Source organism: Mirounga angustirostris, unplaced genomic scaffold (assembly GCF_029215605.1).
Source record: "Mirounga angustirostris isolate CCGP_5_RB_7025 unplaced genomic scaffold, mMirAng1.0.hap1 SCAF_4, whole genome shotgun sequence".
Lineage (NCBI taxonomy): Eukaryota > Metazoa > Chordata > Mammalia > Carnivora > Phocidae > Mirounga > Mirounga angustirostris.
In genome coordinates this window covers 180803634-180819428 of record NW_026991712.1, presented here as the reverse complement: position 1 = coordinate 180819428, position 15795 = coordinate 180803634, and the positions used below count along the sequence as shown (strand labels likewise).

The following is a 15795-nucleotide window of genomic DNA, read 5'->3' as shown; positions in this document are numbered from 1 at the left end:
CCGGCCAGAGAGGCTGGGACTGAAACTCCATCTGTCTGCCCCAGTCTGTGGGCTCCCAGCCGCACAGCAGCCCCTCCCCAGCTCACCTGTCAGCATTACTGAAAACAAACCTGTCACAGGGGCACCTGGGTAGCTAGCTCAGTCGTTTAAATGTCCGGTTCAGGTCTTGATCTCAGGGTCATGAGATTGTGGGATCGAGCCCCACATCGGGCTCCGTGCTAAGCGGGGAGTCTGTTTGTCTCACTCCCCTTCTGTCCCCCCCCCCGGGCTCCTGTCATGTGGGCTCTCTCTCTCTCTCTCTCTCGAATAAATAAATAAATTTTTAAAAATAAAATAAAATAAACCAGTCAAAAAGAAATGCTTTTGTAGAGAGAGCATGGGACGGGTGGGAGTGAATAGTCAAACAGGATTGATAGCCTTACCACCGTGACCAGCACGTCCTGAGCACTCATTTTGTGCTCAGGACTCTCTATACATTATCTCCCTGAGTCCTCATTTTACAGATGAGAAAACTGAGGTTCAGACAGGTCTAGAAGCTTGCCCAGGGTCCCTCAGCAACGTACGTGGAAGAGCCAACGTATGACCTTTGGTTCATTGGTTTCCGAGCTTAAAATCTGAGCAACTATTCTATACTGGCCTCTTGAGCAAGAAAAACAAATGGATGTGGGTGTGCATGCGCATGTGGGCAAACACATGCACCCCCCCCTCCCAACACAAAGGCTCAAGAGATGGCCCCCCAAACAGGACAATGGGTCTGCCAGCCAAGGGGTAGGGGGCCCTCGAGGGCACTTGGGGTCCCAGCCTACTCTCTTCCTAGCGGGCCTGGAGGACCCCACCCGCTCTGCTCTGTGTTCACAGGGAAGTGGCCTGGAGAGGTAAGGCAGGACCCCCTCTGTGCCAAGGGAGAAGTGAGGACACAGGGTGTGGGAGCCAAGGGTGGCCTGATGTCATATGGGCGTGCCTGGCAGGACTGCCGGCCTGCCTGCAGGAAGGTCGTGCTGCCCTTTGTGGTCACCCTGGCCCCAGCTCCCCAGGCTGACCTGCCTTCGAGGGTCGGAGCCGGCTTTGCTGGCTGGCTGGGCTCTCAAAGGACCCTGGTCCTGGGAGTTCGAGTCTCTAGGACCCCAGAGACTCTTCTTCCTGCCCTGGAAGGGCCCAGTATGGGCTCCCTTCGGCTCACCTGCCCATTGCCAGAAAGGAGGGAGAACTGGCTCCTCACACCCAGGAAAATATCACTATGAACAGTGACCCAGTAAAGGGGCTTCCTTTCCTTTCCTATCATAGTGTCCTTAAAGCTGCTAGAGAAGGTCACCAAGAGTCTGTTGACAACTTGCTAGGCCACCTTGACTGGCTGCTCATTTTGCCTCTTTGGGAACTACAAACTCCCTGAGGGCAAGGAGGTTTCCGCTCAACCCTGAAAGAAGCATTTTGTCCTTTTAGCCCCTAAGTGTCCGTAAATGACCTGATAAGGCCTGCAGGACCAGACTTGGGAGGACTGGCTAACAGGTGGGCCTGGATCTCCTGGAAGTTTCCACTTGAGAAGGACTGGATTGGTCCTTCCACAAGGAGTCCTGGACATCTGCTCCCAAGGCCCTTGATCCTGGTCACAGCACTCCCACTGCCCCAACAGGAGCTCACTTCCCCACTCTCAAACACTGTGACTTGGCTAGGGCTGGTCCACCCCTGACTCCGAGACAGGCCTGTGACCCATCACTAGTGACTGCTTCAGGCTCAACCCTCACAGCCAGGGAGACCCAAGTCCCCTCCTGGAATTGCTGGAGCAGAAGATACGGGTCTAGCCCCTGCACTGGGAGCTGAGGGGGGCGGTATTTAAGGCAGCAAGGGGCAGACGTGAGCAGCCCCGTGGCAGAGGACCAAAGAGGCCAAAGAGAGACCAAATCCTGACACCACTGAACCCAGGTTTGGGCCCCTAAAGCAATGCCCGGAAGTAGACCGACCCATAGACATTTTGGTCACAAGAGCCAACAAACCAACCTGAAGGATACCTCCAGCCCCACCATCAGGAAAGCTGTAGTTATGGTGGTCTGATTCATTTAGACACCCTGGCTGCCAAAGGCACCCGGCACAGAGTCTGCTAGGGGCTGTCCACAGACCTGTTCTGTTCCACAGAATGATTAATGAAGAGACACCAAAACTCCCTGGTTCAAGAGGATACCCTGGATTTAAATCCTGCTTGGTCGCTTGCTAGCTGTGTGATCTCAGGTTACTGACCCCTCGAGTCCTGACCAGTAGAGAGAGGATAGTAACAGTACCAAGGCTGCCGCTCGTTGTGGGGAGCTAATGACTTTATTACATCTGCAGTGCTCAGAATGGCCCCTGGGCGCTGCAGGTCCTCAGTAAACACAGGCTCTCACTAGTAGGATGGGTGGGTCATGCCATTGCCCAGGCAACCAACATTTATTAAGCGCCTGCCTTGTGCCTGAGAGTGTGCCAGGGGTGCTGAGGGCACCTGGTGAGAAAGAAGACCTGTCCCCTGCTCCCAGAGGGTCTTACAGTCTTTCGGAGAAGACACCTGGCCACCAGCAGCTGCAGAGCGTGCTGAGTTGCCATGGTAACCGGCACCTTTGGCCTCACCACCGCCCACCCCTGACCAATTGAGTTACTTGGATGCAGAGATGAAGATGACTAATATACCCATGGAGGGGAAGCGGGGTGGTTTGCAGGGGAGTGGGCAGCCGGGAGCAGAGCAGAGGCCCAGCCCTTGGCACCCTCTATTCTTCAGCCACAGAAGGGCCTGCACTGGACCAGCCCCTGCTCATGAGAAAAGGGATGGTCGTTACCAGCTATCTCAACAGGACTGGAGGCCTCAAGTAGGAGGGAAAACACCAGGCTTTGAGCCCTCTCTGTGGGAAGAGAGATTCCCTCCCACTATCTCTAGAAAGGGTCAAGAGCTAAAATCGCTGAGGGTTTCTGTGGCGTGGGTGGAATCCTCACCCTCCTGGGGAATCTCAGAACTAGAACAGATCCGACCAGCAAGTTCTTTGCCTTTTGCCCCCTGGGCCCAGCTGAGGACCTGGTTCCATAAGCAAAAAGTAGACAGCCACGGTTGGGGAGTGTCCACTGTATCCCCCTCCCCACTGCCCCCAGTCCCTGACTCCCCATTTCCATTTTGTGCAAATGATAGACTAGGAGGTTTACACCTTTTACTTCACTGAATCATCACACCCTCATTTTTCAGATGGGGGAACTGAAGCCCAGAAACATAAAATCCCTTGTCTGAGGTCACACAGCAGTTTGCTGAGAGGCCTCCTAGGTATTTATGAGATTAAATTTATGCATGAGTGCTGTGGCCAGTAGGCTGGCCTCTGCCTCTCAAAATGCCATAGCAGCTGTGACATGGCTGGGACACAGCCCGTGGATCAGTCCCGGGCTCTGGGGCTGGGGTGACCAAATCACATGCCTTCAGGGCTGGATGCTGAATTTGGGAGGCCGTCTCAATCCTGGTTGAGAAATTAGGGTTTCTAGCTCACGGATGCCCTAGTGGTGGTGGAGGGGCCCTGGCTGAGGGCTGAGCAGGGCCCGGGGTTCCAGGCGCCTGGGGTGGGAGTGGTGGGAGTCTCTCTCCTGTAGGGCAAAGGAACCGGCTCAGATGAGGACCTGTCAGTGCATAAGCTTCCTCACCTTGGAGTAAAGAGCCAGAGATTGAGGGGACGCCTGGGTAGCTCAGTTGGTTAAGCATCTGTCTTCGGCTCAAGTCATGATCCCAGGGTCCTAGGATTGAGTCCCGCATTGGGCTCCTTGCTCAGCAGACAGCCAGCTTCTCCCTCTGCCTGCCGCTCCCCCTGTTTGTGCTCTCTCTCTGACAAATAAATAAACAAAATCTTAAAAAAAAAGAGCCAAAGATCGAGGACCTATTGAGATGACATGCGACACACCCAAGTGAGGATCAACTGGGGAGAGATGTCCTGAGCATTTCCTGGAACAGCTACGTTTTTTCTTTAAAGTAATGGCATTCTTTCAAAATGCACACAAGAATTTTATGGGAATTCAAAAGTATTAAACAGAAGTGAAGCTGATCTAGTTAAATGGAGGTTGGGGGCCCCTCCGAACCCTATTTTCTCCACCTCCCATGTGGTTCCACCTTCTTGGAACCCCTCGGATGCTCTAGAACCCAGTCTGAAAACTGGGTCCTAGAACCTCAAATGGTATTGGGGTCTGCCTTGGGGGCTGCTGGGGCCAAGATGGGCCAAAGGCCTGTAGAATGAGGCATACAGATAGGAGACCATGACCCGTAAACAACTCCCCAGGAGTATGTTTCAGATGTGGACAAAGTGATCATATCATTCACGATCAGAATGCTTTTCTAGCCGCTTCCCTGAAAGGCCACTGAAAAGGGAATTCAACATTGCGTTCCCCAAAGCAGGGGATGGTCAATCGAGTCAGAAAGGCTTGGGCCGGGTGGCCCGTTTCGGGTGACTCTTGTTGGCATTAAGCACCACCAGGCCACAAAGCCGTGTTGTCCACCTGGGCTTGGCTCTGGCTTCTGGGTCACAGGACCCCAGAGGGGCCCCTGCCTCTGCTATATGAGCTCTAGTCCTCCACAGGAATCCAAGCCTGAGGGACTTAGATGGATTGTGATTAGATCTAGCACCAAACTTCCTAACCCGTGGCTGGGATAGGCATCAGGGGCATCCAAGGACCCCATAGAAGTTTAAAAAATGTGTATCACGTATTCTTAGGACGGGGTTTATACTTTCTTCAGGTCCTCAAAGCGTTCTACAAACAGCAAAAAATTAAGACTTACTACAACTCCCTCAGTTGCCACTTCCTTCAAGAAGTCTTCTAAGATTTCCCCTAATACAGTGATTGCTCCCTTCTCTGTACTATCAAAGCTCTGGGTCACTTGGGAGATCCAGCTGGGTAGCCTCAGGATTAACTGGAAGTTGCTAGCATTCACTCTTCCTGCAAATCTAGCTCCTTGCATATTTGAGGTGTTACCCTGGTTATCCAAATGAAGTACAACTGTGTTGTTTTCCTGCTTATCAGTTGGTTGTTGAAAGCAAACCCTGATAACCACTGACTACCTTAACCCTTTGGCAAGCATCCCATTCATTGTATGCAAATACTGTTACTCGGTGCTTAACAACTACTTTTGTAAAGGGGACATGAACTCACTCCATCCCCAGCCCATCCTGTTGACTCCGGTACAGCTTATCAATCCTCTGTTCAGAACCCTCTGTGTACTGGTCCCTGTTATTGAACACGTTGTCTCTCCACCCCTCTGTAACCCTGACTGGGGCAGGCGGGGCCAGGCTGAGATGATCAGTGCTCACGGCAAAGGGCCTCGTTTCTAAGCTAGGAATAATTCAAAGCCTGCCTTTGGCCAAGCATCCGGGGCTACTCACTTAACCCGAATCTGACAAATGGGTGGCTGATCACACCTGACTCCGGGCACAGGCAAGACAGTGGTTGTGAAAAAGCACTGAACTGTCATGGAGACTATCACAGTCATGTGGGGGGACAGTATCTGTCACCTTAGTACAACAGTCACCTAGCTGCAGATGGCAGTCACTGGGACCACCAGGAGCCCAAGGAGGCCCTCAGCATCCAGTTAGGGTGTCGCAGGGTCTGAGTTATGACTCAAGGTCAGTGTGAAGGATGTGAACGGGGGCCTGCCCTGCACCCTCCCGTCCTCTCTCCAACACCCTGAAAAACCCCAGGTTTTGGAAGGAATGAGAGAACCTCTGAAGGCCATTGGGGAAGTCATGTGGAGAAGGGCTGTCCTCTTTTGGGCCTTGGTTGATGGATGCTGGTATCTTCTCCTCTGGCCCCTGCCTGGGTCACTGTCCTCACTGAGGTTACCCTGCTAACAAGGATGCATGGACCCTAAAGGGTGGAAGGGACCCAGGTGGTCACCCAGAACCTAACCTCCCTGTTGCAGGAATCCACGGCATACTCACTTAAAGAGCAGCCCGCTGGGTTGCAGAAGGCTCCAGAGGGCAGGCAGGCATTCCTGGGGCGGGAGCCCAGTCCCCATCCCCGAGCTCTCCCCACTGCCTGGTGCGGCCCGCCATCCCACCTGGACCAGGTCGCTGAAGTCGTCAACTAAACACCCATGGATTTGCCATCCAACCTAAGCCATGGCTTCTAGTCCTTGTCATCCTGAGCCCGCTTCCTGGACACCCTCCAGAGGCTCAAGGACTCTCTCAAAGTGTTGACCAATACTGACCACAGTGCTCCAGAAGTCCTTCGACCAAGTGGAAGAGAAAAGTGTCTCCTTCACTCTGGGCACCAATACATTTGCTTTTATTTTATTTTTGGGGGGTGGGGGTGGGGGGAGTTAATCTTTATTACCATTAAAGTCATCTTGCTGGAGTTGGTTCATCTTTCCAAAGCATCAGGGGCTGGCAACCTAGAAACAGTTGTCACAGACCGTTAAGTGCCACTGGGAGGGAACCTCGTTTATGTGCTTGCCTGCAGGAGCTCCAAGGCCTAGCTCGCTGAATCGATGGACCCGATGGACCCATCTGACCGAGTCACAATTACCCAGAGCCAGATCCCCCTCAAGCTGCTTAGCATTCCTGGCCGGAGGCATCGGCAAGAACAGATCAGGACCTGGCGGACTTCTCTGCTCAAAGCCCTCCAGCTGCCCCCAGCTTCACTCAGTTCAAAGCCAAAGCCAGTTCGTGAGATTGATTCCCACCTGCCCCGCCTGCTCCCCACCCCCTGCCCTGCACCACCCCCACCCCTGGCCTGCCTGGAATGCTGCTACTCCCGCCTTTCCCACTAGGTTCTCTTGGTCTGCTTTGCCTCCTTGGGTTTCCCAGTAGCACTTAATACGACCTAATGTGCTCTCCACTTTATGTCTCTTGTTTATTATCGGTCTGTCCTCCTCCCTAAACTGTCCGCTGTTTACATGGCTAGGGATTTTTGTCTGCTCATTACTGTGTCCCCAGTGCCGTTTGTTGAGTGAATGAACGAGTGAATGGATGAATGAATGAATGAGTCCCCACCCACCACTCATAGGCGAACCCGTTCTGGTATTTGGCGCTCTCTTTTTGCGAATCCAGAGCCCTCGGATTTTTGGAGCTCAAATCCCTCCCGCACTGGTCCCGCCGTGGACACGTGTCCATCTGAGAATGCTAGTGTCTAAACAGATTCCACTCTGTCCTTTTCACGGGGCTTTAATATTTCCGGACCTTCATGGTTCATCTGAATAATAGGTTTCAAATGTTTCCTTTCAAATATGTTATATACTTGATGTATTTTTAGATTGTGTCTTTTGAAGGCAACAACCAGGCACCTAATATTCTAGGTGTGGTCGTGCTTTTGCACAAGGATAAAGGAGAATATGTTGGGTCTGGAATCGTTCCTGTGCCAATGCCCAGAACCCTGTGGGATTCTGATGGTGGTGGCAGGTTGGGACGAGGTCCTTCCAGGACAAGTTGCAGTGACCGGGACAACCAGAGAGCTTTCCCAGGTAGAAAAAGACGGCCAAGGGCTACCTTCTCCTAAATCTGGCTGAGATTGCTCAGTGATGACCTTGACAAATAACAAGCTGGAAATGGAGCAGGGAAAGTAACCATAAGGATAGAGAGATCAGAGGGCTCTGGGCAGGGATCAGAGCCAGAGGCTCTGAGAAGCTTGAAGCTCAGGAGAGCCTGGAGTGTAAGCGAAGATTCGCGTTTGGGCTGTAGACCAAACATGAACTTGTCAACTCAGCTCAGTATCACCAGATCTAGTGAGCATGCTCTAAAGCCCTAAAAGACAATTGGGTGACTTTAGGATAAAAGCTGGAAGTTCTCCTTGATACGCTAGTTGGGGAATTTGGGCCCCTTGATCTCCTGAAAGCTATGGGTTGACAATATTAATATCTTCCATAAGAGTTGAAATAAACCCATGGCTGACAGCTCGCTGGAGGCTGCTGAGATAGTTGAGCAGTGGGAGTGAGCCTCCTACCCACTGCAGGCATGTTTCCCAACACCAAGCTGCTGCTTTTTCGGTCAATGGGATCTGAGGACTAGCAAGAAAGGCTGAGATCAGCAGGGAAGAGGACAAATGTGTTCTGAAGAGGTCTCTTCCTCCCAGCTCGGGCAGCTTGGCAATGTGTTGCTTTCCTGGGATGGCTGACCCATGATATGACACCTTTAAGTCATGCCAGGATCTTAGGGGTCATTGTGTCCTCTCTCATTTTATAGGTGTGCTTCTCCGAGGCTGCCCAGAGAAGGTAGTTACTTTCCTAGGGTTGTAGCAGAGCTGGGTCTAGAACCCAGGCTCTGCCTCCCAGCCCAGGGACGCCAGGCCACAGCTGGGATAGCTCCACAGTTCTGCGCCTGGCCCCCCACGGGAAGTGGGTGGGGCAGTGGGAGGGAGGTGTTTGCCCATTCATCACACGGCCCAAAGTGCAAGGCCCATTGTTTGAAACCCAAGGACCTGATGCTCCAAGCTGAAAGACTTTCCCTAGATGCCACAGGTAGGACAGGTGGTCTACCTTCTCGCTCCAAGCCGCATCAAACAGGAGCCTGGTCCTTTTCCCAGGAACTTCCAGCCAAGTCTGCATTCGGGGTGAGGGCGGGGGAAATGGGCCGTTGCTGTCTCCCATAGCACCCCCTTTTTTGTGACCTTCACACATCATTGTTTAATAAGCTGTTTCGTCCTGGTGGCTCTGGGTCCCACAAGAATCCCTGTCTGGACCCCTCTCCTCTCTTCCTCCTTTTTCCTGTTCTCATCTGTACTGGCCTGACTCAGGGTCCGAGATACCAACTTCCTGCTTACCTCCCCAGCTCCCTATCCCACAGTACAATACTGTCCTTCTTTGCCTTCCGCCTCCCTTCCCCAATTCCAGTGGGGTACATAGTCTTTGATCAGGTGGTTTCCTGCACCTGGAGTGATCTTTTCACATCCCTTCTACTTGGAACTCTTGACTCAAATGCCACCTCCTTCATGAAGCCTTCTGTGAGCCTTTGTTATGGATTAACAGCTCTACTGGGCTCCCACTACGTAGTGTCCCCCCTCCCCACCACCACCAATGAGCACTTCAAGCCCATTTAGAACCTCTGAATGTGACCTCATTTGGAAATAGGGTTTTGGAGTTGTAATTAGTTAAGCCTCATTACTGGTTGAGGCTTCATTACCCATTGACTGGTATCCTTATAAGGAGAGGACAGGACATAGAGTTGGACAGAGACAGAGGTTAAGGCCCCATGAGGAGGCAGAGACTGGAGAGGTTCCACCACAAGCCAAGGAACACCAGGAGCCACAGAGCTGGAAGAAGCAAGGAAGGAGTCTCCCATCGAGTCCTTATAGGAAGCAGGGCCCTGATAACACCTGGATTTCAGACTTCTGGCTTCTGTAACTCAGAGAGCAAATTCCTGTTGTAAGTCATCAAGTTAGTGGTAATTTGTTACACGGCCAGAAGAAACAAATACATACTCTAATTTGTTGACTCTGAGCACCCAGCCATGTCTCTGGGTCTTTATTCGTCTTTGTTGTACCCACTCAGCCCCCCACCCCCTTCACGCCTAGAGCTGTGCCAAACACCTGACAGACACCTCAAGCAGGTTCAGTGAACCAGCCGGTCATCGTGGCATCATCGATGGACCTGGGCCTGCCCCAGCGTCAGGAATGGGAAGGAGGTGGGACTTGCTGAACGGATGGGGCAGGAGAATAGGATTCACAAATCTACATAAAGGGCTAGTTCCTGGCTAGCTGCTTTAGGAACAAGGCTCTCGACCCACATACTGTAAACTCAGTAACAGCCAAGCAGATGCAACTCTCAGCCAGCTCTCATACTGCCTCCCGGAAATGAAGGGGTCCCTCAGTCCCGGCTGCACCCTTCCTTCATGTTTGGACTCGGCCCTCATCTGTTGCCCCTGCTTCCACGGGCCTGCAATTGCAGCCCAGGACTTTAGTCTAGCCACTTGCCTCATACTGGAGCAAAAGCTGTAAAAGCCACTTCGAATACCATAGTCCACTTCTCCTCCTCCCAGGGGCCCCTGCTAAAACCCGGTCAAAGTCAAAGGCTTTGGAGGCTGTGCTAGCTGACTAGCTAGCCAGGAGCCTTGAGGGGAAGAGGGATGAGCCCAAGCTCTGTGAAAGCTTTTGTGGGAGGAATTCCAGGGGAGCACAGAAAATTAAAAAAAAAGAGTGTAGTGGGAATAACCCAGCAGCAACCTTCCCCTTGGAGACCCTAACCATGGCTGGCCCTGCCTCGGTTAACCTCCGTATGTTGTGGGTAAGGACAGATGTCTCCAGGTGAGGCACTTTCCAACTCCCGGAGCCTTTGTGTCCCTTTAAGAAAAACCCTCCTTTGGGTCACCTTTGCAGCCTAAGGCACACTCCCACCCACAAATATTGCCCAAGGTCATTATGGGAAACTGGGTTGTCACTCTTTCCCAAAGGTAAGCGGGACTTCTCTTCTGGATACGCCATCTGTTGGCAGAGGCTCTGGTCTTCCTTCCTTCTTTCTCTTTTGGGGGCCTTCACCCTCCAGATCCAATCCCACCCAAATCCAGTTTGGAAGGGCTCTCAGATGCGGCCTCCAACTCCCCACTCCACAACGAAGGGCCCTCTGTCCCCAAGCCCAATGGGCCCCCAAACACTCCTGGCTTGGGATTGTCCCAGGGCCCCAGACGGACTCAGGCAGATTCCAGATTCCCCACCATGGCAGCAAGTGGAGGGCTCATAAAAGTAGCTTTAGTAATTGGTCAGACAGTTACGAGTTAGAGGGAGCACTCTGGTTCATCCTGAGGGCTGATGACTAAACCCAGCATGAATGGCACTGGAAGTTTCACAGGCCCCCATGGATCCCATTTCTGGTGACCCGATATCAATTTAAGACATATTTCTCATTGGTCCTGAGTTTATTCCCTGGAAGAGAATGTCCATTCCAAGTCAGGTGGGACACAGCTCCCAGTGCATGAAATTGCAGGGTGCCACTCAGCACTATTTCACTAACCGCCACCCCCCCGCCCCCCAGCCCTCGCCGCCGCCAATGCCATATACTTCTTTAATTTAGGATTGTTTATAGTCAGTCAAGTTTTTCCAGATTGACTAAAAGAGTTCTTCGTAAACCTACTGCAGCCAGTTACAAAAGCAGTAAAAGAGACCAGGACTTGGGCCAGCTGGAAGAGTCGGAAGAAAGTTTCTGCGGGATGCAGACAGCTAAGGAATGACAATCACACGCGACTGTCCCAAACCTCACATACCCCTACAAGGACACCTCCTGATCCCCCTCCACAAAGGGTTTTGGGAACCCTCCAATGGGGCATCACCCCAAGGAAATGAAACTGCTGAGAACAACTCTTACTTCTCCTTTTTCAGTGTGTCCAAGGGTTAAAAACACTTCCGAACTACCCTTCCAACTGCAAGGTCAAGCAGCTGTCCAAACCACCCAAGGAGAAGCAGGACCCAGGGACAAGCAGACTCCAGCTAGCAAGGCCACCAGGGTCCTCCCCTCCCCCACACTGGCCCGGCAGGGGAAGAGTTAATCTGCCATCGGCTTTGGTTGATAGTTCAGGCTCCAAAGTTCAGTCCCAGTCTGAGCCACCCCGGAGGAATTGTAAATCTCAGGGCAGTATTTAACAAAACAAAAGCAACCTGGAATTACAGGCAGGTTTGCTATCCTACAGTTCGTATTTACTTAATCCCCTAGGTATGTGGCTCCATGTCAGATCAGCTGGCTTTGCTGGCCCTTTCACCCCCCCACCCCCCAACAAGTTTCAAACTAATTCCCTGTTTTTGCTCTTCCTCCTCACAGGGCCAGCCTGCCAGCCTCCAATCTTTCTCTCCTTTGCTCTAGTCACCGGGTGAGTCAGCCTGGCTTGGGTCAGAGTTGGGTGACAGCCGGCTCACCCTCCCCACTCTCAGGCACCAGGTCTGGGAAAACCAGAGGAAGAGATGCTGTAACCACCAAAAAGCTAAAGGCAGCCCTGGGGAAGGAGGGCCCTCCCCACAGTGCCACCTCCTCATTTAATGGGGAGGGATCCCCTCTGGGGCTGTATCTGGGGGGAGGGGGCAGGGCTGAAGGTGAGAACAAGGGCTCTTTATCAGCTGCTGGTTACCCCTGTCACCCTCTTTCTAGATTTCCAAACACCTGGGCGTGGGAGAGCTTGTCCCGTGGGCTAGACATCCAAGACCGCTCCCCGCTCTCAAACCCAAACCGAGTATCCCCTCTCTTCGTGCCTCCAGAACTGCAGCCGCCCAGGTTGGGGCTGGGAAGCGGGTTGCCAAGGAAAATACGAAGCCAGCTAGCAGGCGGCTCCCAGCTCTACCCAGGAGCGCACACACCCTGCACTCACCAGGGTGGTGGCAATGGGGGAAAGGCAAAGGGGGAAAAACACAACACCTTCCTTTGGGAGGGAGGAATGTGGGAAATGGGTGGGTCCCCTCGGTTTCGGGGTGGGGGTGAACGGCCAGACAGCCACCGACCCCAAAAGACCAGACCAGCTCCGGACCTGCCAAAAAAGACAGCTTGGAGCCCGGGAAATTTACAAGGTGAAACTGACTAGCTCAGCCCTCGCGGGTGGCGCCGAGAAGTAGGATGGCCGGCGACTCTCCCGGGCGCGGGTTCCGGCTGCGGCAGCAGGTGGGCGTCCCCCTTACCTTCAGCCCCCACCCCCTGGAGTCGCAGTGCCCGGTACCTTTCTGGCGCCGCGTTCTGCGAACTCGCGAGCGAGCTGGCGCCCGATGCCTCTCCCGCCTCCCGTGATGAGGACGTTCTCCCGCGACAGGTCCCGCAGCTTGGCGGGCAGCACCAGTCCGACGGCTGCTTTGGCCACCAGATAGATCATCTGCAGAGGGAACACCACCAACGCGCCCAGCCGTTTCCACACCATCCTCCGCGCCGCGGAGCCGGGCAGGGGGGCGAAACTCCCCGGACCGAGCAAAACAGGAATTAAAAAAGAAAACACCCCAAACAATAATAAATAAACCGAATTAAGGGGGGAGGCGTCCCACCTGGCCACTCTTGAAATCACCTCTTCCCAAATGCAAAACACCGGGTGAGGAAAAAAAAAAAAAAAAAAAGATAAACCCTCCTCGGGAGGAGAAAAAGCGTCTGAGAAGCTTGGGACAGTAAGAGGGCTGGAGGGGAAGCCGGAGGTGGAAAGTTCTAACAAGAAGTTTCTTGCCCCAGCAGCCGTTTCGGCTGGGGAATTCTCAGGTAATGTTTACAGGCTGACAGAGGAGTTTAGGCAGGGGGAAAAAAAAGGCACCAACCACACGCGCGCACCCTGCTACAGTCCCGCGGTTTCAAAGTGCAAGATTAAAAAAAAAAAAAAATGCCGTTTCCAAATTGTAGCGCCCCCCCACCCCTTCTCCAGGAAAAAAAAAAAAAAGTGGTGGGGGGAGAGTGCTTGGAGCTCCCAATTTCAGCCCGCGAAAGTCTCCCGACTCATTGCTATTCTTGGGCTCAGGAAATTGCTTAAACGCGATCTGATTGCCAGCAACGTGCAGGAGAAGTGGGGGGTCCGGGTGTCAGTTTCTTTACGTGCATGGCTCGCCCTCGCGCGCGCTCGCTCTCTCCGGCTCTCGCCCTCCCTCTCCCAGCAGAGGCCGGGAGTTGCCGCTCGATCCGGCTCCCTTCCTCTCCCTTGTTAGCATTTATTGCCTTCTTTTTGTCCTTTCCAACTTGGAGAGGGCCCGGGTGCGGAGCGCGTGTGGATCGGACGCCCTCGTCAGCGCCGCCTTATTCATTCGCTCCCCGGGCAGCAGCGGCGCGGAGCGAGAGGGCTGCCCTTTCCTCCCCCCTCCCCATTTTTTTTAATACCCCATTAAGTCTGATTGACAGTTAAAGTTGTTCCGAGGCTTCACTACCGTTCCTCTGAGTGGCTGCCGCGGCCTCCCCTCCCCCTGCGCAGTGCGGGGCGCGCGCGCGGGCGCGCACACGGGCTCGCTCCGACTCGCGCTCTCCCCGGCTGGCTCCCCTCTCTGCAAGCCGGGACTTGCCCGCGGTGTCCCTGAGGGCTCGCAGCAGTAACTCGAACACTCTGGAACCGACTCCCGCGAACCGGCTCCCTCCCCGAGACAGTCCTCCTGGCCCGGGCCGCGGTCTCCCCGAGCTGGGGCGCCCGCCGGCCAGGTGCCGGGTCCTGCGCGCGGGGCAGGCCCGGGGGAGCTCGCGCACGCTTTGATCCAACCAGGTCGACCCGGGGTTATTTCAGGCTATTTGGTCACCCCCTGCCTCCAGGTAGGACCAGGAAACCACTCCCGCCCTTTGCCCAGACGCCTTCTGTCTTCACTTAAGAGTGCACTTTCTTAGTCTGCCCGGGTCCTTCTTGTTGCTGGGGTGGGGGTGGGGGGCAGCTGGGAAGCAGGATTTTGCTTTGAGAGGAGGGGGGTGAGCCGGGTGAAGGAACCTCTGCCCCCAAGGTGCCAATAAAATCCCCATAAGATTAGCTGGGAGCATATTTATTGCTCATCTGGGGTAGAATTACCTTGACTGACAGCAATTTCTTTAATAACAAAAGCCTGTAAACAAGATGCCCTGGGCGGGATCCCCCTCCTTCCTGCAGGCAGCGACTTCTGTCTTTGGGTCTCCTTGGGCTGCCCTAGCCTGCATCCACCTTCTCACCTCCTGCCCTCTCCCTGGGGAGAGTGTCTCCTGTGCCTCAGGGTGGGACCCTGCTATTTAGAGATGTCTGTTGCAGGAAGTATGGGAAGTGAGTCACACAAAAGCAGCCCCAGTTAGAAGTGCTGATGGGACTTGCCTCCCACTGACCCTGACTGTCCCAGGCCAGGAGGTGAGAGGATGAGCCAGGGATCTACTCTGTAATCTGGGGCAGGAGCTCTCCAGCCAGGCTTGTTGGGGCGAGGAAGCCGGGCCTCACCCCCGGACGTTCTGATTCAGCAGGGCTGGGTGCACTGGAATCAGGTTGTTCAGTGCTCCACCTGGGAGTTCTGCTGAGGATCCCGGTGAGAGAGTAGCTTTCAGAAAAGCTGATTTGGGGAGGGGGGGGGGGGCGGGCAGTAGCTGGGGATGACCTTCCCGCCAAAGGCTCTCTAGTTAGGGGAAGAAGTTCTGCAGGTGAGGATCTTCCTTCCAGTTGAATTGGGAAACTCATCATCTGGAGAGCCACTGCAAGAGTGGGGTTGGAAGAGAGCTTCTACACGGAGGGCTTATATTCTGACATTTAATCCTCCCACTGACCTTGCAATCCGGTTGTAGTATCTCCATTTTCCTGGTTACCCAGCCAGAAACTACAGGAAGGAGGGATTCGAATACGGACCTGATTTCTCCCCCAACACCACCCCACTCAGGCGCAAGGGGAGGAGAGAGTGGGGATGAGACTCCCTCCCGTCTCCATGCAACCCTTTCAAAGTGTGACCCAAGGGTAGGCCTTGTCTTCATCTGACTCCCAGGCCATGGCGAAAGGCAGGACTCCGTCAGAGTGCCTGCACCCTCCCACCTTGGAGGTCTCTAAAAATGGAAAAGAAATCCCAACCCGAGAGAGACAGGCCGATTCTACCCAGTCACGCCTGGTGTCAGCGGGCCTGCTAATGAGACGCTGGGGAAATCTGGAGCTGGAAGCCAGCACTCAGCCTGTTGTCATCTGTCATCTGTTATCCTCGGGGCCGCCTAGTGGCCTACCTGCGACATTGCGCCTCCGAGCTGCCCCAGCGGTGGCCTCCCCTGTTCCAGCTCACTCACCAGCTCTCCTTTTGCTTCCAGACTTTTCTCCTACATCAGGGCAACACTCCAAGCCTAAAAGGGCCTGTGAAGATCATAGCCCCACCTCCGCATGTGCCTGCTGCTTGACTGAGGAGAAAACCAGCACAGAGACGTTAAGCCGCTCATAAACACCATGGAATGTTCACCCGTGCCCCCTGGTCCCC

General features: G+C 54.0%; 1 protein-coding gene across 8 annotated transcripts in view; it reads right to left on the bottom strand.

Moving 5' to 3' along the window:
- DHRS3 (dehydrogenase/reductase 3) overlaps positions 1-15400 on the bottom strand; it is a 38181-nt gene extending 22781 nt beyond the window's left edge. For 2 of the 8 annotated variants that reach the window (XM_045898664.2, XM_045898668.2), the window contains exons 1-2: positions 12919-13875; positions 12603-12752 (exon numbers count right to left, since the gene is read on the bottom strand). In XM_045898664.2, coding sequence (XP_045754620.1) covers positions 12603-12752 — 150 coding nt within the window. In that variant the 5' untranslated portion in view covers positions 12919-13875. Of the gene's footprint in view, positions 1-12602; positions 13876-14396; positions 14553-15109 lie in introns of those variants that run through there. The other 6 variants (XM_045898663.3, XM_045898666.2, XM_064589906.1 and 3 more) reach the window with 5 other exon arrangements.
- Positions 15401-15795: the final 395 nt, after the last annotated feature.